This window comes from Chrysemys picta, chromosome 18, assembly GCF_011386835.1.
Source record: "Chrysemys picta bellii isolate R12L10 chromosome 18, ASM1138683v2, whole genome shotgun sequence".
NCBI classification, from domain to species: domain Eukaryota; kingdom Metazoa; phylum Chordata; order Testudines; family Emydidae; genus Chrysemys; species Chrysemys picta.
The window spans coordinates 13361104-13381732 of NC_088808.1; the positions used below are offsets into that span (position 1 = coordinate 13361104).

Consider the following 20629-nt stretch of genomic DNA (forward strand, 5'->3'; position numbering starts at 1 on the left):
CAGTTTTCTGAATTCAGACCCGTAGCACTAGCTGCTGTTCAGCTGTTGGTCTCTCCCGAGAAGATTGTCTCCTTGTGCCAGATTCACTGCTGGTTTTGTGATGTACAGTACAGCAAACTCATTCCCAAAATGCCTGAAACCAGGACTCTGGGTGTCTGTCAGGAAGAGTGACCTGTCCACTCAGGTGCAAACCTACCAATTGTAAGAAGCAACTTGGAATTCTGATGGGGAAACTGTCCTCTGCAGACTTGGCACCTGCCACTCAGGGTGTGGTCTAGTGTGCCTGCGACTGCGTGCGGTTGACCTGGAAATACTGGCTGACTGTCTGGGCGAGGGGGGCCAGTGTGGTAGAGCAAGGCGTGCGTACTATCTGTGGCCACAGGGAGGACATGTATGTTTCATGGGTTTTGTTTTATTTGCTAACTTGCTACAGATGAAGTTATTGGAGCTCCAGGAGTTGGTGATGCGTCTGGTTGGGGAGAGGAATGAATGGTACAGCAAGTATTTGGCAGCTGCTCAGAACCCAGACCTGCTAGCAAGTCAAGAAAGTGGAAGTGCCATTGCAGTTGAGAGGCGCATTGAACTGAATGCTACCGATGGAGAAGGTGAGCAATACCCTGTGCAGCAAAGTGCTAGCAGCAACTCCTGCTGGCTAACAGAACCAGACTGCTCGGGGTGGGATGGGAATAGTAACCTGCCCTGTCTTTGTTCTTCACAGGACTGCGAGAGGTGAGTTTAGCAGATGAGCCAGAACAGGAGGCTGCAGTTCTTGAATCCCACGTATCTAGTCATAGCAAAGGCCCCCAGCCCAGTCCAGAGGATCCCACTGCTAAGCAAATCATGCAACTTCTGAGAGAAATCCAGAACCCTCAGGAGAGGGTGGGGTCCCTGTTGGAAAACCCCTGCATTCCTTTCTTCTATCGTGCCGATGAGAACGATGAGGTCAAGATCATGGTGATTTAAATGGCATGAGAAACCTGGTTTGCGGCAATTTTCTGTGAGCCTGTTAAGTACCCAAACTGCTTAAACTCACCCTGTATCTCTGTCCAGACAGTCTGGACAGATTTCCTCTTCGTGGGGAAAGAGGGATTGCATCAGACAGAACTCAAGCACCAGACCTCCTCATCTCTCCCTTTTCTCTCTCCTCCTGTTACTTGGTGCACTCTGAGAACAGACTCTGACTTGAAATAATCATGTGAGGCAGTCGGTAGTGCTGCCTCTGCTAGCCCACATGAAAGTGGTGGGACTTCTTCATGCCCTCTGACAGAGTAACTTGAACACTTCTTTCCTAGCTCTCTGGCAGGACTCTGCTGCTGGCAGCCAGCTTCTCAGCAGTGATTGGCTTGTGACTGTTGCACCAGCCAGGATTGCTATCTGCCCATCTCCTTCCAAAAGGCTCCTAAAGTAACTTATTCTGGCAACAAACTCTTTGGATTCTGAGTGATTATTTGTGTGTTTCCCACCATGTATCTTAAACCTCCCATTTTTCTCTACAGCCTGTCTCCTGCACTGTATCTGAAACCAGTCTTGTTAGTCCCAAACAGCCAAAAGACACAGGCTTCTTGCCTGACTAGGCAGCACTACAAAAACTTTTATTCACATTAGATAGGAGGGAAGTGGCCAGCGGTTGCCTTCTGAGTCCTCTTGGGACAGATGCTTGGTTACTTGGCATAAGCTTTATGTGGTTGGTTGAGGGTTGGGTGGAAATGTAACTGCACTTTGAAGGATGATGTTTCACCTTGTTTGTCTGAAAGTTTTATTTATTTAAAAAAAGGGAGAAATAAGTAAAAGCAAATCACTTAATAAACGTGCTTTGTTTTGAATTTCTGGACTCTGGGATTCCAGTTCCCCATCTCTTGGATTCTTTTTTCTCCCTACATCTCCACACGGACAAGGCTTCCACTAGCTGAGTGCATTAGGGACCTCCTGGGCTGACCTTAGTCTGCTCCTGGTAATTCCAGACACACATGCAAGAGATGGAGCTCTTCACCTGGAAACACTTCAAAGTTGCAGAACTGATTGAGGCGAAAACAAGGTGATAAACATTTGAGTTGAAAGTTTGTGCTGAAAGAATCAGTTCCCTGATCTAGAAGCAAAGAAAAGGGATTGTGATGAATGGAGCAACTCACTGAAAGACACTCTAAAGATGGTGTGTCCAGGGCTCAACCACCATGGGTTACCATCTTCATCTGCTAAGAATAACACCAGTGTCTAATAAGTACATATGGGTTTAAAATCTAGAACTTGTTGCCTGCTGTCTGTGGGCTCAGCAATGCCAGTGGCAGGTCTCGAAGGAGAACGCTCTGGAGAGTGTGTATGTGTATTTTAAGGAGACCTAATTTACATAAAGTTGTGCAATGCAAGACAAATTCCAGGTTGATGACTTAAAAGCACATGCACATGCTTGACTCCCATTAGTACCGTTCTGTTTGTGCTAGAGAGGCTCTGGCAAACAGAGGCTATGCTGGTTTATGACTTTTAGTTAAAATTCTGCAGGTCCTTTCTATTTTGTTCTTTTATTTTGATCAAGCCTTTTTTTTTTTTAGGGAACAGTTGTTCCACAGCGAAAAGCACATGATGTTTGGGATTTTTTAAAATGAATTTAAACGTTTATTTTAGTGGGGAAAGAGGTTCTGTGGAATAAAATCAATGCACTCCTCTGAAATTTGAACAGCTGAATGTTAGCCTATCGGGGGAGGATAGAAACTGTTTTTAAGGCCTTTCATTTGAACAGCCCTGATACTGACTGTCAGTGTTGCGGGCAGAGTGCACTGCTGGAGGCATCAGGCAGGGCACTAGCAAGGTGGGCCTGTGAGCTCCTGTTTGCACGAGTTTGTACATAGTGTATCTGTGTAACATTTTGTATATTCCTTGAAGAAAAAATACAGCCCCTTGCAGTATTTTTGCCTGCTGGGGTTGCTCATAACCTGTATTATAAAAAATGATCTAACTGCAGTGGGGAAGGGTTATGATTTAATACAGAGTGTTATTATTATAAAAGGGGTAAATATTTATTGGGTGTTCTATTCCAGGAATGTGAAGGAAAACACTGTTGGAGAAATTTTTGCATTCTGCTGCAGAGGTGATTTAATCCTGTTATAAATTCTTTCTTTCTGAATAAACTTATTCAGGCAAGCACTGACTGTGTGCACGTTTTCTGTTCAGATCACCTTGAAATTTGGCTAGGAAAACTGATAGCGGATTCTTCCTTTCAGAGAGAGATCTGGTATGATCATAGGAAGCCCCAGCTCTTACACTGACGCCCTTCTTATTTAACCTCTGTGCCTCCACCCCTTCAGCTATAGAAAATGGTGAAAATACGCCTCTCCATCACACGGGATTAATTAATGTTCTATAATGCATTACATTTTCATTGTGCTTACTGTTATTACTGCAATAGCTTGTGCCACCTGCAGCCTTCTAAAGTCTGAATTGCAGTTCACAGAGAAATTTCATGGCTGCCAATGGGCTCTGGCATATCCTGATCTCTGGACTCAAGGAGATGCAGTCTAGTTACTAGAATCCATTGTGGGCTCAGTCCTGGGAACTGTTAAGAACCTCTTGAGAAGTGTGGGGTGCTCTGAGCTTCAGTTGATGTCAATGGGGGCTGTGGGTATGCTAACCTTGCAAGATTGAGCCCTTTGGCTCTCAGCAGTCAAAAGAACTCTGTTTTTTAAAGTGCCTCCTATTTGGAACTGGTGAGTCTACTGTTGACATGTATGTAGGGTTGTAATTGTTGCAAGTCCTGTAAGCTCATAGTATAGGACCCTGTTCCACTATGGTTTGTATCAACCTTTACTTCAGATAGGAACAGAGACTTTGAAGTCTATTAGCTAGAAGGAAGGGGATGGGGTGGGATTTTGGTCAAAACCTGCTTTTCAGCGAGAAACCATTAGACTTCCAAAAACAACATCAGTCAAAAACAACGAGGAGCTCTTGTGGCACCTTAGAGACCAATACATTTATTTGGGCATAAGCTTTCGTGGGCTAGAACCCACTTCATCAGATGCAGGAAGTGAAAAATACAGGAGCAGGTATAAATACATGAAAGGATGGGGGTTGCTTTACCAAATGTGAGGTCAGTCTAACGAGATAAATCAATTAACAGCAGGATACCAAGGGAGGAAAAATAACATCTGAAGTGGTAAGAGAGTGGCCCATTACAGGCAGTTGACAAGAAGGTGTGAGTAACAGTAGGGAGCAATTAGTATTGGGGAAATTAAGTTTAGGTTTTGTAATGACCCAACCACTCCCAGTCTTTATTCAGGCCTAATCTGATGGTATCCAGTTTGCAAATTAATTCCAGTTCTGCAGCTTCACATTCGAGTCTGTTTTTGAAGGTATTTTTGTTGAAGAATTGCCACTTTTAGGTCTGTTATTGAGTGACCAGAGAGATTGAAGTGTTCTCCTACTGGTTTGTGAATGTTATGCTTCCTGATGTCAGATTTGTTTCTATTTATTCTTTTGCGTAGAGACTGTCCGGTTTGGCCAATGTATATGGCAGACGTGCATTGCTGGCACACTATGGCATATATCACATTGGTAGATGTGCAGGTGAACGAGCCACAGATGCTGTGGCTGACGTGGTTAGGCCCTATGATGGTGTCCCTTGAATAGATATGTGGACAGAGTTGGCACCGGGGTTTGTAGCAGGGTTTGGTTCCTGGGTTGGTGTTTTTGTTGTGTGGTGTGTAGTTGCTGTTGAGTATTTGCTTCAGGTTGGGAAGCATATCAGCAATCTCAAAGTCAGGGTGTCAACCTGAGAATTCAGGATCAAGTGGAGAATCCTACCCCAAGCTGAAGACAAAGATCCTGTAATCTGGAAAGTGGTGCTAAGATCAGATGTAGGTTGTTTGAACCAAACTGCCAAGACCTATGGGTGTTGCAACATTTTGACTGTCTCTCAACTGACCTGCAAACGGATCTGAATCAATGGATTCTGAGGGAACACAGAGGAATTCCTGATTTCAGCCTAAGAAAAAGGGAATTTGTTAGACATTGGGTGGTGTTTGACTCTGAAGTGACCTTGCTAGCACAGCTGGCAAAGGTGGGTGTTCTCCTTGGTGATTAAAGAGGCTTCGTCTGGTCATACATCATTTACACAATACATAATGCCAGACCAAGACCTAAGTAAGACATCTGTGCTTTTGGCAGATGAGTCTCTGATCTACTCAGAGGAGAAAGTCTTGAAGACTGGATAAATAACTTTCAACTCCAGAACCCTAATGTGGATCTTTCAGAGCACAATCCTTAAAAAGGCTGGATAACAAGGTGAATGTTCCAATCCATCATCTGGAATTATTACTGAAGATGGTCTGGAAGGTGAGAAGGGGGGTTATTTTCACCTTCTGTGTCTTGAATGATCTTGGATGTAAGTGGTTCAGGAGCAAGTAGCATCAATAAAGTGTGGATCCTTTGTGATCAGTCTTATGGAGACCACAGACATGGCCTAAGTAAAGGTATCATCCAGTTACCCTGTTAAGGAACCTGCCTGTGGACCAACGTCTGACTACAGGTACGTATGTTCTGATGTCTGATATAGATGAAGTCAGGATAGCAGGATTTTTTTTTATTTTTATTTTTTAACTGCTTTAAACAGCATCTCATGGATATTTGTGACTAGTTGGATTAATAGAAGCTTCTCCTATGAAAAACAGTGATGCCAATGTCACGTTTACAGGTAGTAATTTGCATGTGCTGTGACTGGGGAATAGCACTACACACTGGCAATTTAGAGGACTTGGTGTGCTTAATCTCAATTGGGAATCCCAGATTTAGAGATTTTCCCTTTGATCATTGTCACTATCTGAGTAACTATTCAGCTAAGTTTAAAACAAGGAGAACGCTTCTGAGGCATTGGGCATTGCAGGCGATCTGCTTCAGGGACAAAACTAATGATGTAAATTCAAGGTCCTGCTGGTACCACAATTGAATAGGTTCCAGAACAAACACGTCATGGGAGTGGCACCAGAGGGCCCTATCTGTTCAAAACTGAGATCTTCAGAGCTAAGGCAGTGTGATTCCAAGAGTGGCTAAATGCATTTACTGATTTATTTTTTTATTGTTCCCTGATAAACTCAGGGGATGTTGATGTGCAATTGATTTTACACAGAAAGAACAAGCCTGCACCTGGGTAATCCAGTATTGGCAGATGATAGTGGAGCAGACCCTAGGAAAGCTCTTTATAACATGACTTCAGAAGCGTAGCTCTAATGCCAGTGTTTGTACCCTACATGTCTTAAGACAATCGTAGCCTTTGGTGTTTTTTAAATTGGAGCATGAGCCTTGAATTAAAATGGCTCCGGGCGTGGTATACACAGCACTAGAGTTGAACTTAGTTGAAGTGGTTCCTTATCCAGCTCCTGTTGCAGTAAGCTCACTGGACCCATCTGAGCCAACATGGTTTGGTGACAAGAGCCAACATCATTAACTTGGATAAACCACTTAACAAAGTGGTTTGGCGCCAAATATTAACACTATGTGAATCCTCACATTTGCTCGGGACAACTGGGTCCAATGGTTCACAGTCTCTGAAGTACCATTTGTTTAAAGGAGCATTATACTCTCCATTGTTGTCACGAACGTTCTCTGATTTGTCACAGATTCAGGTGAATCACATATTGTGATGCTTTAACCTAATTTATGCTAGACATAATCTGTAAGGATTACATTGGTGCCAGGCTAGTGGTGCCGGGAGGTCAGTGCTGAATCAGATTAACCTACAGCAGTGGTTTTCAACCTATTTAGCATTGTGGGCCACATACACAGCTCTCTGTGTTATGTGGGCTGCATCCACACAATATATATACTACCTGTATGGCCCGGCGGATGTCACATGGGCCACAGCTGTGTGGTGATTGGGCTGCAAGTTGAGCACTGACCTACAGGGACTTGGGAACCTTGGCATCCACTTGATGGTATCAGAATGTCCGCACAAAATTCAGCCAACCTGGGGGCCTCAGCTGGGCATTGATGGGGCCAGGACTGAAGTGCTGAACAGGCTGACTCTGGGGACCCAGAAACCTTAGTGGGGAAGAGGTTGACATGGAGGGATTTGGGGATTTTGACATATCAAGCAGGCTCGGGCCTCGATGCTGAATCGGTTGACCCTGAAGGATCTGGGGACGTCGGTGCTACATCTGTGGTGCTGGGACTTCAGCACCAAATAGGTCAGCCTGGAGAGATCCTGGGACCGTGGCACTACATCATCAGTTCTGGGACCTCAGTGCTGACCTAAAGAGACCCAGGGACCTCAGCACCACATTGACAGTGCCAGAATCTTGGCACCAAATTAGATTGAAACAGAGGAGTGTGGGAACCTCAGCACTGCCTGGCATCAGGTGCCTGCTGGCACCAGAACCTCGGTGCTGGGCTTACCCAGACAAAGTCGGGGAGATAGAGGTCACTTAAGTGGGACACATTGCCACTTAAGGGCTAGTTGATGTCTGCAGTCCATGCTGGCCTTATGCAGTGCCAGACGTAGCTGACGGGGCCTAAGAAGCCTCCTGCATCAGTAGAAGTGTGTTAGGCTCCGGCAAGTCATCCAGGATATCTGTGCCTGATGGTACCATTTCTTCTTTGTTCTTCAAACTGAAGAAACAGTCCGATCTGCTAATCTAACCTTTTAAAAAAGCGCCCCAAAGGGCAGCATCACAAGGAAAAAAATGAGGAAAGCATCAAGGCCACTGCATCTTCAGTGACTAAAAAGGAACTGAAAGGCAGTTAGGTCTTTTACGCCCTCAGAATCGGACAACTCGCCCAACAGACAATGCTCGCTAGAAAAATTCTGCAGCTCAATGTCAGGCCACTCTATCTTACAAGTGGGAATAGGCAAATGTCACTTTAAGAACAGGCAGCTTAGGGTGTGGTGTTCTTAAAAATGTACACTCTCCATGTCTGGGCATTAAACAAATGCCTGCTGCTTTATTTTCTTGTGAAGAGGATTTGCTTCAGTGTTCTTGACCAACATTTCCTTTGTCTAACTCTTTGTGCAGCTTGGTGCCACTCCTTTTTCCCCTCCCCCCTCAGGTGGTAGAATCTGAGTGATGCTGTGTGTGTAGCTTGTAAAGCTCTTTGGGATGAAAGGTTAAATTATAATTAAACAAAAGCCTGTTCACGCCCAGAGAGAGAGTGAGTTTTATTCTACTTGTGGAGTCCATCATTATACAGAAATGATAGTTTATTTCAACCAATAAACAAGAGTGACAGGTAGATCACAAACTGCATCACAGCTACTACCAGCACTGAGATGGTTCACCCACGAGTCGGGGGCAATACAATAACGCAACTGTACACAGCAGAGAATTTAACAATCAGCTCAAAAACTCCATGTCAGGATTCAGTTAATTTGTTGGGTTTGTGTGTGTGGAATATATATATTCCTACATAAGTATTTGCTAAAGTCCACATAGAAGCACAAATGGCTTAAAACACCTGACATGTATATAATTTGATCTTATATATATATTTATAGATATTTATATAATAGGATATGTTTCTCATTACTACAATATACTTGTTTTAATTCCTTTAAGCAACTGGAAGGAAAAAAACAGTTTCACTAGAGTCACATCTGATATGTGTATGTCACAAACTACACCAGAACAAGCCATGTGTGAGATGAGTCAGACCATTCCAGGACAGAACAGCTAAGAGGCAGGCAAAGATTCTCAGAGGGAGCAAGGCTACATTTCAAATGGTGGTTTTGGACTCTCTGGGCGGGAGGGACTGGCCTTGCCTGGCCTGCTGGAATTTAAAGAAAGACACAAAAGAAAAAGAAGGAAAAGAAAGGGAAAGAGGGAGGGAAAAAAAAGCATTAAAACAATAATTAAAACACAAAGGAACTGGCATCAGAACCTCAGGCAAAGTGGATCCACAACAGAAATCAAAAATACAGTACTGGAATAAAAGAACTTAAATCTGAATCAGGGCTGGTTTAAAGCCTGGAGGGTGAATGCTCCTTTTTGCTTCAGCAGAGCCACAACATCTGAGGTGCACAGGATCAATCAACTTTTTAATACTCTCTTTTTTCTTTCCTTTTTACACATACAACATTAAAACAAAATACCCAAATTGTTAAGATGAGCCGTAGTCTGCAGTGGTTACAAGTATCCTGAAACACGTACCATCCGCATGCAAGAAGAAAAGGTTACCATAATCACCACGCTATCCAAAAATACACTGAACAAGAAATGTGCTTATTTGAAGCAGAGCTATTTGCAATAAAAATTACTTAGCGAACTCCCTGAAAACTTCTGCTTGTCCATTTGCAAAGGGGAGCATCATACCTATTCCCCTCAGTTTCTGGAAAGTCAGTTGCAGGCAGTGATGTGACATAGCTGCTGGCAGAGGCCAGCGGCTCTCCATCAGCAGTATTTCCTCAGCTACTAGGGAGAGCTGAGGGCAGGTAGATCCATCTGCTCCGTGCACTCTGAGGTGTGTATATGTGCTATCTCAGACTTCGTTCTAGAAGGATTACACCGTTCAATAAAGCTCCCCCCATCCTGATCTCCCTGCCTCGCTTTGAAGTGAGGTTGATTGCACTGTTCCCAACAACATATGAATGTTTGCACCTTAATTCAAACCCATACACTGGACATTTCACTTTGTTACCAATAATGTCACACATTTTGACAGTATCGCTTATTATTCTTCTGAGTTGCGCTTTGTCTTCTTAACTACAACATAAGAAAATAGCTACAGATTAGTTCGAGGTGCTGAGACACTACAGCTAGCCAATGCAGGCCGGACCCATTGTTCAGGCTAGATCAACCAGGTGGAGCATTTGGTTGGGCAGCTGCCATTTGGGCTTAAAGATGCCCCCGCAACTGATCACTCCAAGGAGCCTGTGTCTTTCAAGGTCCCACGCCATTGAATGGGGACTACTCTATGTTCACAAAGCAATACAGAACGCACAAGAGAAGACGAAGAAGAGCTCAATCACTAGCTTGCGTTTTACAACACACCAGGAGGGGGCAGTGGAAGGTGAAGGGGTGGGATGGATGAGGAGTGAATGTGCCTGTGGAAGGTGGTGTGGGGCAGGGAAGCCGCGGGTACGGCACTCGTCGCCAGCTGTCTACAGGCCTTGGGTTATAAATCTAAGAGGGACGGTTCAGCTGGTCGGATTATGGTGGGTCGAGTAGGTGAGGCAGGGCCCTTCCTGCTGTGAAAAAGCAGAAGAAAACAAAAACGAGAAGAGAACACACACCGTGGTTAGCATGGCAGTCACAGTCACAATCACACATGCTTCTCCACCTCATTGGAGCCAGTGGGAGGGCACCAAAGACAGGGGACCTCAGTTTGGGGAAATGGGTTACCCACAGCATCAGCAGGAGTCCATGGAGAAGTCTTGCAATTTTAAAATCAGCTAAACATTGGCTCCTCTGGTCCACTGTGGATCCCTGATAATAATGAGGAAGAATTAACTGCACAGCTATTATCGCCTTCCAGCTGGGAATCTCAAAGCATAAAGGCTAATTGCCAGCGACTGCACTGGCACCAGAATGAGAGTCGAGAAGCATGGACACGATAACAGTGAAGCTACTATACCAAGCAAGGGAACGTCAATTACACAGTGTGGACAGGGCCCTCTGGGAGGCGCTGTCACAGAGGCTGCTGGCTGGTTTGGAGAAGCACCCTTCCCCTGCACCAAGGCAGGTGACAGTCTGTAGAATTCAATTCTCAACAGCTAGGAGCATCTTTGATATTAGCTACCAAACTAAATTTGATCCTTTTGTTCGTATAGTCATGGGACCCAACAAACATGACTCCAATTGACTTTAATGAAGGGAATTTGGCCCTTACTATTTGTGACCTGATTTTCTTAATATTGTTCCAGCATTTCTATGCTGCAAGTGTTTCAATAAGTTGAACTGGCAGCAATTTGCTCTAAGTAGAAGGGCACCAACTTCAGCATTACGAGATTGGCTTCCTGTAGGGGCCACAGTCCCTTTCTCTCATCTGGCTAAATGAAGAGGACGTCAGCTTGAAAATATAGGCTTCAAGGAAAGAAGGAAGATTGTGCATAATCTAAACATGGTAAGAAATAGATAGACTTTTCTCTGTGAATGAAAACGGTTTGTATATTTTCATTTAAACACTGCCCCCTGCAATGTCTGCAACCCAAACGCAACAGCATCCTTTTAGTACATGAGCTCTGGAAAATTAAACTAATCAGCATATGGCAAGACTAGTTTCATTCTCCAAGATGCAGGGCCGTCCAGAGGATACAGGGGGCCTGGGGCAAAGCAATTTCGGGGGCTCCTTCCATTAAAAAAAAGTTTCAATACTATAGAATACTATATTCTCGTGGGGGCCACTGCGGGGCCCGGGGCAAATTGCCCCACTTGCCCCCCGCTCTGGGCAGCCCTGCCAAGATGAATGAAATGCAAAGAGCAAACGAATAGGATGTGGTTGAAAGTAAATGAGATTGATATCATTCTGTACGTTTTAACAGTCAGTGTTTGTATTGGTAATACACACAAGGAAATCTCGTTGAATTTGCACCCTGACAGTGTTACATTGATGTGAATCTGGATTCCTGGTGATCTATTTAAGAAACAGAACCTGGCTACTGAAACTAAGGCCCTCTCTGTACAGCGGTTTTTTGCATGCTCTAAATCGTTGCAAGCCCTGTTTTGCACAGGCGCAGACCGCAGTAAGTGTATATTCAGAGTTCAACTATTGCAGCTACGTTGATGTAGTTACATGGGTGTGAATTTCTACGGTTTAAACAAGCAGTAAGTAGAACCAGAAACTTCCCTTCCTAATGAACAGACATAAGGCCAAATTCAGCCCCGGTGTAAACAGACACGTCTCCGGTGAAGCCAAGGGCATTACAACCACCTACAGCAGGGCTAAATTTGACCCTTTGTTTCCTGCCTGGGGCAATGTTAAGCCATGACTATACTACAGCGGCTGCAGCAGCATTGCTATGGCACTGCAGCTGTGCTGCTATAAGGTAGATGCTTCCTACATCAATGGAAGGGGTTTTTCCATCAGTGTAAATAATCCACCTCACTGAGAGGTGGCAGCTAAGAAGAATTCTTCCGTCGACCTAGCTTTGTCTACAGTGGGGGTTAGGTTGACCTAATTACGTCTCTCAGGCATGACATTTTTCACAGCCCTGAGCAACGTAGGTTGATCTAATATTTAGGTGTAGACCAGGCTTACTGTACCACCTGAAGCTTTCTTAAATTGCTGAACGCTGTGGTTTTTCTTTGACTCCACAAATCCATCTATAATGCGAGAGAAGCCACCACTTCCCAGGCTGTCATGCACAAGTTGTTTTTCAAGTAGCGCAATATAAATGATGGGACTGAGTTAACCTGAGAATAATTCAATACCACTGCAAGGTAGTTAAATGGATACCTTTATACAGAGGAGGAAACTGAGTCAGAGAAGGGCTATCCCTTGGGGAGGTGATGGCATGGGGTACTGGCCTTCTTGATGCACTGAAGGCCTGTGTGTTATTTGCTATAGTTGCTCACCTAAGGCCTTACTCAAAGCCCACTAGAGTCAATGGAAAGACTCCCATTGACTTTAATGGGATCCAGAGCAAATCCTTAACTAGGTGCTATTACACTGTGCCACCGGACGCTAAAGGGCATCTTTTCTAAAGCTCAGAGGTCAATTTGCATCTCATATGCTTAGATTCTTTTGCTGTTCTTACCAGATATAGACAGGAAAGAGGGATTGAAATCATTGGAGAGCAAATGATACAAGACACTCTGGCACAGATGGGCCATACAACCCTACTAGAGTACACAGAATTGAAAGGGTAGCGGCAAAGCACATATAAAAAATATGCTTGTGTTCTTTGCTGATGGTGTACGATGTACAAAGATGGCCTCATGGAGGGTTTGGTTGTTGCTGTCTGCTTGTTTTGTTTTACTTTTTTGCAGATCTTGACTTCGCTCCTCTTTTCTAGAGGACTTTGGTAAGATGTTTAAAGGATCTGGATGCTGATATCATCAGAGGCTGAAAACTGCCTCCCAACAAGGGCCTCTGCCCATTGCCAATGTCTTCAGGAACAAGAGAGCAGTCAGGTGCTGGAGGCTGGGGGTTGGGAACAGCAGAGACCTTCATGAGCCTGTCATTATACACCACTAAATTCTGCTCCCTTGGCATCCACTGACAGAATTTCCACTGACTACAATGGGAGTGGAATTTAGCCCTAAAATGAGCAAGAGGAGGCATAAACCAAACAATTATTTTGTTTGCTTTGCACATTGCCTTTTAAACCCTATTCAAGCCTAGCCCCTTATCATTTTGAGGACATCACAAAAATCAGGCTGAGAGGGGAAACACTTGGATTTATTCTCCTGAGCTGCAAAAAGTTGCTGCTATCTATAGTCAGGATCAAGAGGGTTACCCCCATAACACCACCATCCTACATTAGCTCTGATTTCCTTGGTGCTCTTTATAAACCAGACCAAGGGCAGAGAAAGCCTCGTAACAGCGAGTCCCAGAACAAAACACAGATAACACTCAACCCTCCTATCTGAGACCCTCTCCAAGATGACCATTTTCTACTAGGGCTTCCAAAGATGGCTGCAGCAGGCAGTGACTGGGGGAAGCTGTTAGTTGCTCTGGCACATCCGTACTGAGTCATCAGTGAGGAGGGCTGAGGATAAGAGATGAAGCTCTTCAAGCAAAACATTTACCACTGAACAGTCCCTGTGTTGGTTCTCTGTGTTGCAGCACGTTTCAGCCCTCTGCCCAGCAACACAGTCACCATTCACTAGGAGACAGGAGCTGATTGTGAACTCCGAGGGCTTGACCCAGAGAGGCACTGAGCACCTGCAATTCCCTTTGACCTCAGTGGTAGCTGAAGGTGCTCTGTGCTTTGCATGATCAGGCCCAATGAATTCAATAGGAGCTGCAGTTACTCAACACCTCTCAGAAACAGGCCCATCATGTAGAAGGATAACGCACATAAGGACAAGAGTGGGCCTCACAAAACATATCTGTCCCACCCCATAGTGTCCCAAAGCTGCTCCACTCTACCCTCTCTCCCTTTCTCTCATCAGCAAGGGCCAGTGGAGCTCAGGAAGGACAGGCAGATTCCATTCAGGTTGACATCCTTCTTCAAGTTACATCCTCCCCTGTTAGTATTTACTCAGATGGAAAGTTCAGCTGCTGAGTGTAAGGCCAGCACAGTGCACTATATACCTGGTGCTGGGCCACCTTGCTAATCTGGTGTTCAGCAAATATGCTGCTGCAAAGTGCAGGGAGAGAGCAAAAGAGAGAAGGAAAGACAGACAGAGGCCCTGGAGCACAGTGGTGAAGGTGGGACATGGATTGTTGCATACACCCCCTTTTGCATGGGAAGAGAGTGGGGACATTTGGATGGCAAAACAGGAGAACGTCTAGGCTAGGGGATCAAGAGGAAAAAGGATGTTTATCTCTAACTGGGATCAGATGAAACGGGTGAATGGGGGAGCATTTAAGGGCAGGGTTACTCCATATTTGGGAGGACAGACGTCACTGATGGTAATGCCCCAGAACCTTGCCCTCCCTTCCATGGACACTAGATGGAGATGCAGGGACTACTCTGGGCAGACATGCTGAAATGTAAAACAAGAGTCTTAATCCACAGTTCCCCATCACGGTCTCAGGAGAGGCCATTAGAGCAGACAGAGAGATGGAAAAGACCTACAGTTCATTCAGTCCATCTCCCTGTCAGTGCAGAATTAAACAGGTTGAGAGAGACACGGCTCCCACCCTATCTCCCATGCTCCCTCCTCTCTCTCTCTCTCTCTCTCTTTCTCTCCCCTCACTCTGAACCCATACACTCAAGGGTGCGGTTTTCTTCTCTGATAATCTTCCTTTTTTTTAAACAGTTCCTGAGGCTTCTCCCAGCCTTCCCGTCTCCTGCAGCTCCAAGCAGCTGCTCCCTGTCTGATTGTCCAGTGTTCTGTTAAGACTCCTCCCTTCGTGGGTTGTTTGGACAAGGGGATCTGGTACAAGTAAAGAATCAGGTAGGAGAGGTGAGCAGCAGAGTGATGGGAATGGAGGAGGGGAGACACACTGACTCATGCATCGCAGGGAGAGAGTGCAGAACATACCGTGGCTGCCAGTCCTCAGGGGTCACTGATAGTGATTCTGAAAGACAACACGAAATCAACATGGCAGTTCAGACAGTTCAAAGCAGAGGCCACACAGACAGTCAGGAAGGTGAAACACACATACAGAGAATAAACAGACACTCTGTTTACAGGAGCACACCCTACACATTCACAGCCACCCCTACACAGGAAAGTGCACATCCCACACTTACAGACCCACCTGTCCATACAGATGCATACATGCCAACAGAATTAAACATACACACCTAAACAAGAGTACATGCATAGATATACACACATTTCTACACATGTACATAAAGATGTGCACACATCTATATAGGAGCATATGACCCTCACATGTGCACACAAAGAGGCATACAAACCCATAAGTACATTGTGATGTACGTGCACACACACACAGCTGCATTCACACACTCACTAGCATATTCACATGGGCACACAAATAGGCTCTTATACACATACAAAGCAGGATCCACACTCAGACTCAAGACACATTGGAACATGCTCACATACTGACACAAGTGTCTATGTGCATTAAAGTACACTCACATGTGCTTATACAAACATGCTAGCAGGCACAGGTCTCAGGATTGGGCTGGCTGGATGTCATGCCATATTTCACTGGCGATCCAGGCTTTCTAGTGATATTGCAACACTAACTTAATTTAACACATTTAATCAAAAGAAACAAAAGCCAATGAGAAGTGGAAATCAGGAAGGGCTAAAGTGCAGTTCTGGGTCTCGAGTACCAGTCAGGAGAGGAGGAAACAAGGACGTAGCTTAATAGATTTTAAGGCCAGAAGAGACCATTAGATCATCTAGTCTGACCTCCTATATAACTCAAGCCATAGAATTTAATCCAGTTACCTCTGTATTGATCCCAATAACTTCTGTTCAACTAATGCACATCTTCTAGAAAGGCAGCTCTATTTGACGATGATTCTCCTTGACAACAACTTTTTGAAATCTGTCCATTAGCCAGTTCTTAATCAATCTAGCATGTGCTTTATTGATATCATACAGTGCTAGTTTTATAATCAAAATCTCATGCTGCATAAGCCAAATGTCTTATAAATATCTTAGTATATTACATCTATGCAAGTTATCTTTATCAACCAAACTTATCTCAACAAAAAATGAAATCATGTTTGTTTGACAAGACCCATTTTCCACAAATGAGAATTTTTTGCACAGATCATAGATGCTCAGAGCACATGGCCTTCATTGGATGGGCAGAGGCTAATGAGTTGTTTCTAATGTACAGTATTTAGATAAAAAGCAACAGAGAGTCCTGTGGCACCTTTAAGACTAACAGATGTATTGGAGCATAAGCTTTCGTGGGTGAATGCCCACTTCATCGGATGCATGCATGCATCCGACGAAGTGGGCATTCACCCACGAAAGCTTATGCTCCAACACATCTGTTAGTCTTAAAGGTGCCACAGGACTCTCTGTTGCTTTTTACAGATCCAGACTAACACGGCTACCCCTCTGATACTTGAGTATTTAGATAAATAGTTCCCAAAGGTACATGTAGCTGGTGAGTATGGACCTATACAGGAGACTGAAGAACCAACTGCTGAAGCTCCCCGACCAGGGACATAATCAAAGGGAAAGGATCCTGCTTCTTTGAAGACTTCCTGTTCAAGAAAATGAACTGTGAAGTATTTGTGTGTGACAGCACATGCATGAGTGAGTGTCTGTATATGTCTGTGGGTATATGGGGCAGAGAACGCTCCAACATCACCAACCTTGAATCCAGATGTTCATACAAACCAGATGGAGATGAACAAGAACATACATACAGCAGGCATATGCACACACATCCATGCAAACATATATACATATGCACAAATACACCCAAGCATACATGTCAGATCCCATTTTCTCCCTGTACCAACTCCCACAACAAGGCCCACTCACGCTGTAAAGATAACAAGTTCCACTTCATACTCATATGGCATCCAGTGTAATCCATCCAGTGAGGGAAAGATGGGTATTAAAAGAAAAGCAACAATGGAGATGGTACCCGTTCACCCATGGCAGAAAGACCCAAGCCCAGGTGCCAGCGGGGAACTTTCTTATTCTATATACAGAAGAGGGAGAAAGGTTGCCACCTGACTTCCCTGGTGAATGGAGAAACCAGAATGGCAAACAGGGTATAAGGCCATGGGAGGAGTCTATGAACAGCTGGAAGGATGGAGGAGTGGGGGAGAGAGATTGAGAGCGAGAGCATGAGTGAGCGTTGCTTCACTACACTCTCTGGAACCATCCCATTCCCATCCAAACCATGGCAATGAGTCAGCACGGAACCATTTCCCCCACTAGGGCCAGGGAGAGTGACCTGTTTAGTTAGACATTTCAAGTTTCCTTCCTCTAGTCCAATGCTGTTTTGTTCAGAACCTCTCTGATCCACATAGAGGGAATCAGCCATAAAAGCCTGTTACAAATGGGGCAGGGGTAGCAATGTAGGCTGGTGCAGAGGGGCAAAGAATCTCCCTAGAGGCAGGAGCTCAGCTCATTTCAGGCTGTTTGGGGGATCCTACCAGGATGACCAGGGTATATAGAATATTTTTCATGAGTGAGGAAATGAAGCACAAGGTGTGAAAGGGAGATGGAGAAGAAGAGAGAAATGTGGGAAACACACCAAAAAATGAACAGAAAAGGAGTGTCATGTGGGGAGGCAGCAGCACAAGAAGCAAGAGCCAAAACTACACAACTGAAGCATGCAGATATCCACAGGCACTACCAATGGTACTGCAAACCCCCGGAAGGGGGCAGCAAGGCGCATGTGGCCGGGTCCCTGTGGGAGCAGCATTAAGGGGCAGAGGAAGGGCCAGGGCAGAGACATTGAGAAGGTAACATCATTTTCACACCAAAGAATCAATAAAAACCGAGCTGCAGCCTCTTCGGACTCATCCATTCCTGTTCCTGTCCTGGGCTGGATACAGAACCTGTCAAAGAACTCCCTCTCTCTGAACAAGCAGCACCCACAGAGTCAAGGCATTATAACAGGAGAAGGACCAGGCAGCCTCTAACATATACCATCACCACCCATCAGAGACAAGGTGTTATCACAGGAGAGGGGGCTGGGAAGCTTTGACATACACTATGAACACCTATCAGAAACAAGGTGTTGCAACAGAAAAGGGCCAGGCAGCCTTTGATATACACAATCAGCACCCATCGGAAATGGGGCGTTATCACAGGAGAGGGACTTCCTTACACCCACAGATGGGAAGTTCCTGGTTATCATTCATTTTACCATTCCGTTTCTTTCCATTCCTCTGGCTGAGATCAAGAATCCAACACTGAAATGACCTTGGTTCCAGCCCAGCTTCTTCCTAAAGTTTCCTTACCAATGCACTCGTGGCTCATTCCAGTGTCAGAAGGATGCACAGGGTGACTATACCTGGGGGAGGACTCAGTCCTATAGAGCTTCCTTTTGGGAATGTGAAGTTGTAACATGTGGGCTCTATAGCTTGGAAAGTGCCCTGGGCACTTGGAGTTAATTGTGGAGGTGATAAGCGTGCTCATAAGGGAAACCCACCTCCCAACTACTTGTTCTCATACTATAGTCCTACACAGCTGGCCACTGGTACCGGAAGCAGCAGCCAAGCTGGGTAGGAAAAGCATCCACATATCTTGGTTTAAGTCCCTCTCTTCCTCTCCTTGAAACCTCCTGTATCAGGAGAGGAGAAAGAGCTCATACACTGGGGCTCCCCTAACATGGTCCTCATTGCCATGAAACACATTCCCATGCCCACCCCCTATTCTGTCTCACTCCCAGCACTTCCGTTTCCCACTTGTGAGTACAGGCACCAGCATTGCTGCTTTGATTGGGATTATCATGTACAATGCTCTCTGACCCAAGGTCCCTCCCAAGGCCTAAATGCACTTTTTTGCGGGGAAGAGGATGTCCCTCTGTTTCAGACATCTGCCTCTGCACTGTCTCCCCGATAAAATGAAATGTCAGCACTAGTACGACAAATAAAGGAACAAATCTTCCCAGTTGCAGAATTGATTCAAACACACAGAGAAAGGCTTCACCCATCCCAAATGGTCCATGACTGCTCTGTAAGCTGAGAGGAAGGAGGCATTACCAAAGCGGCCACCTGAAACCCAGATCTCTCCCTCTGCACGAGTGTCTCCGGACTTACCTGGGGACACCAGGAGGAGCACGGTTTGGCCGAGATGGAACTTGAGGTGGGGGCCCAAAAGGATCAGGGGAGGCACCTGGCCTGGAGGGCACAGGGGGAGCACCACCCAGGGTGGGTCCACCAGCAGGAGGAGGTCCAGGAGCTGGACCTCGAGATACAGGCCTGGCTGGTGGAACAGCGGGAGCTCTCCTTTGTGGTGTAGGGCTGGACGTGGGAGACCTACCAAACAACCAAAGAGAAGTTCAACTGCAGCAACAGGCACGTACAGTAGCCCTCCAAACCCCACAGTGCGTTCAGCACCCTTCCAGCCCCCAAGTCACCTTCCATATCCCTTCAATCCTTCTGTTTGCCTTCAAGACTCCTCCAACCTCCATATAACCTTCAAGGGTCTGGCAGCCTAATTCACCTACACAAGGCCCTAGAAGCTCCTATTTTATTTTCAAGGCCTCAGCAACCCTCATGTTAACTTCCAATACCCCAGAATCTTCAGCACCCATTAGCCTTCATATTCTAGCAGGAGGCCCCATCTAGCCCCTAAAGAGGCATCAGGCAGGTCCGTGGGGCACTACCCCTGAGCCTCTGGTACCTGCGTCCAGATGGTATGTTCTGCACCTGCAGCCAGGAGTCGTCCACCGGTGGGGGCGTAGGGGTGCTGATGGTGGTGGTGTTAATATCCCCGATGATGTTGAGTGCCTCTTTCAGGGCATGGTACATGCGCAGCATCTCATCACGCCGCTGGGCCTGCTCCGCTGACTCTTCCATGAGGCTGTTTTGGTCTCCACAGGAGTAGAGGTTTGCCAGCAACTCCGAATGGATAAAATCCTTCGTCTGTAACCAGAGCAGAAGAAACAGAAAATCACAGCCATCAAAGCCTCCGTCTGAATCATCTTTCCTGCAAAGCCCCTCTCTTTCTTTCCCCATCTCATTTATTCTGTCTCACATTCTCTCCTCCCCTTCTCTCTCTTTCACCTCTATCCTGCCAGTCCACCCATATTTCTCTCTCTTTCCTCTTTTTTCCTTCTCTCCATGTCTTTCTCTTTCTTCTCTTATCTTTCTAGTTCTCCCACAGTTCCCAATGGGCTTAGCAGGGCAATATGTACGTTGTTTATCATGAGATGCATGATGGTCTTAGGCATGAGGTCTCGGATGGTTTTGTTGACAATTCCCATGTAGGAGTCCACCAGGTTCCTGATTGTTTCCACTTGTCTCTCCAGTTGCGGGTCCATGGAGTGCATGAAACTGTCAGATCCATTTTCCTCTGTCTCATTTGCCTACAGAGGGAGGGCAAAAGGGAGAAGCAGCAGTTGGAAAGAGACAGATCAATTCTTTAATATCCCATAGGGACCAAAAAAGCAAATGTGAGACGCTGAGGGAGACATG

The 20629-nt window shown here is 45.6% G+C and overlaps 2 protein-coding genes across 28 annotated transcripts in view; one reads left to right on the plus strand and one right to left on the minus strand.

Annotated features, from left to right (window-relative positions):
• GOLGA2 (golgin A2) overlaps nucleotides 1–3138 on the plus strand; it is a 23849-nt gene extending 20711 nt beyond the window's left edge. For all 11 annotated transcript variants that reach the window (XM_042854200.2, XM_065571915.1, XM_008169248.4 and 8 more), the window contains 2 exons: nucleotides 434–605; nucleotides 719–3138. In XM_042854200.2, coding sequence (XP_042710134.2) covers nucleotides 434–605; nucleotides 719–963 — 417 coding nt within the window. In that variant the 3' untranslated portion in view covers nucleotides 964–3138. The remainder of the gene's footprint in view (nucleotides 1–433; nucleotides 606–718) is intronic.
• Nucleotides 2497–20629, minus strand: part of DNM1 (dynamin 1) — a 109977-nt gene continuing 91844 nt past the window's right edge. For 5 of the 17 annotated variants that reach the window (XM_024106120.3, XM_024106124.3, XM_024106121.3 and 2 more), the window contains 4 exons: nucleotides 20350–20520; nucleotides 19836–20077; nucleotides 19250–19468; nucleotides 2497–10162 (listed from right to left, as the gene is read on the minus strand). In XM_024106120.3, coding sequence (XP_023961888.1) covers nucleotides 10090–10162; nucleotides 19250–19468; nucleotides 19836–20077; nucleotides 20350–20520 — 705 coding nt within the window. In that variant the 3' untranslated portion in view covers nucleotides 2497–10089. Of the gene's footprint in view, nucleotides 10163–15068; nucleotides 15106–19249; nucleotides 19469–19835; nucleotides 20078–20349; nucleotides 20521–20629 lie in introns of all 17 variants that reach the window. The other 12 variants (XM_042854205.2, XM_042854203.2, XR_010593553.1 and 9 more) reach the window with 11 other exon arrangements.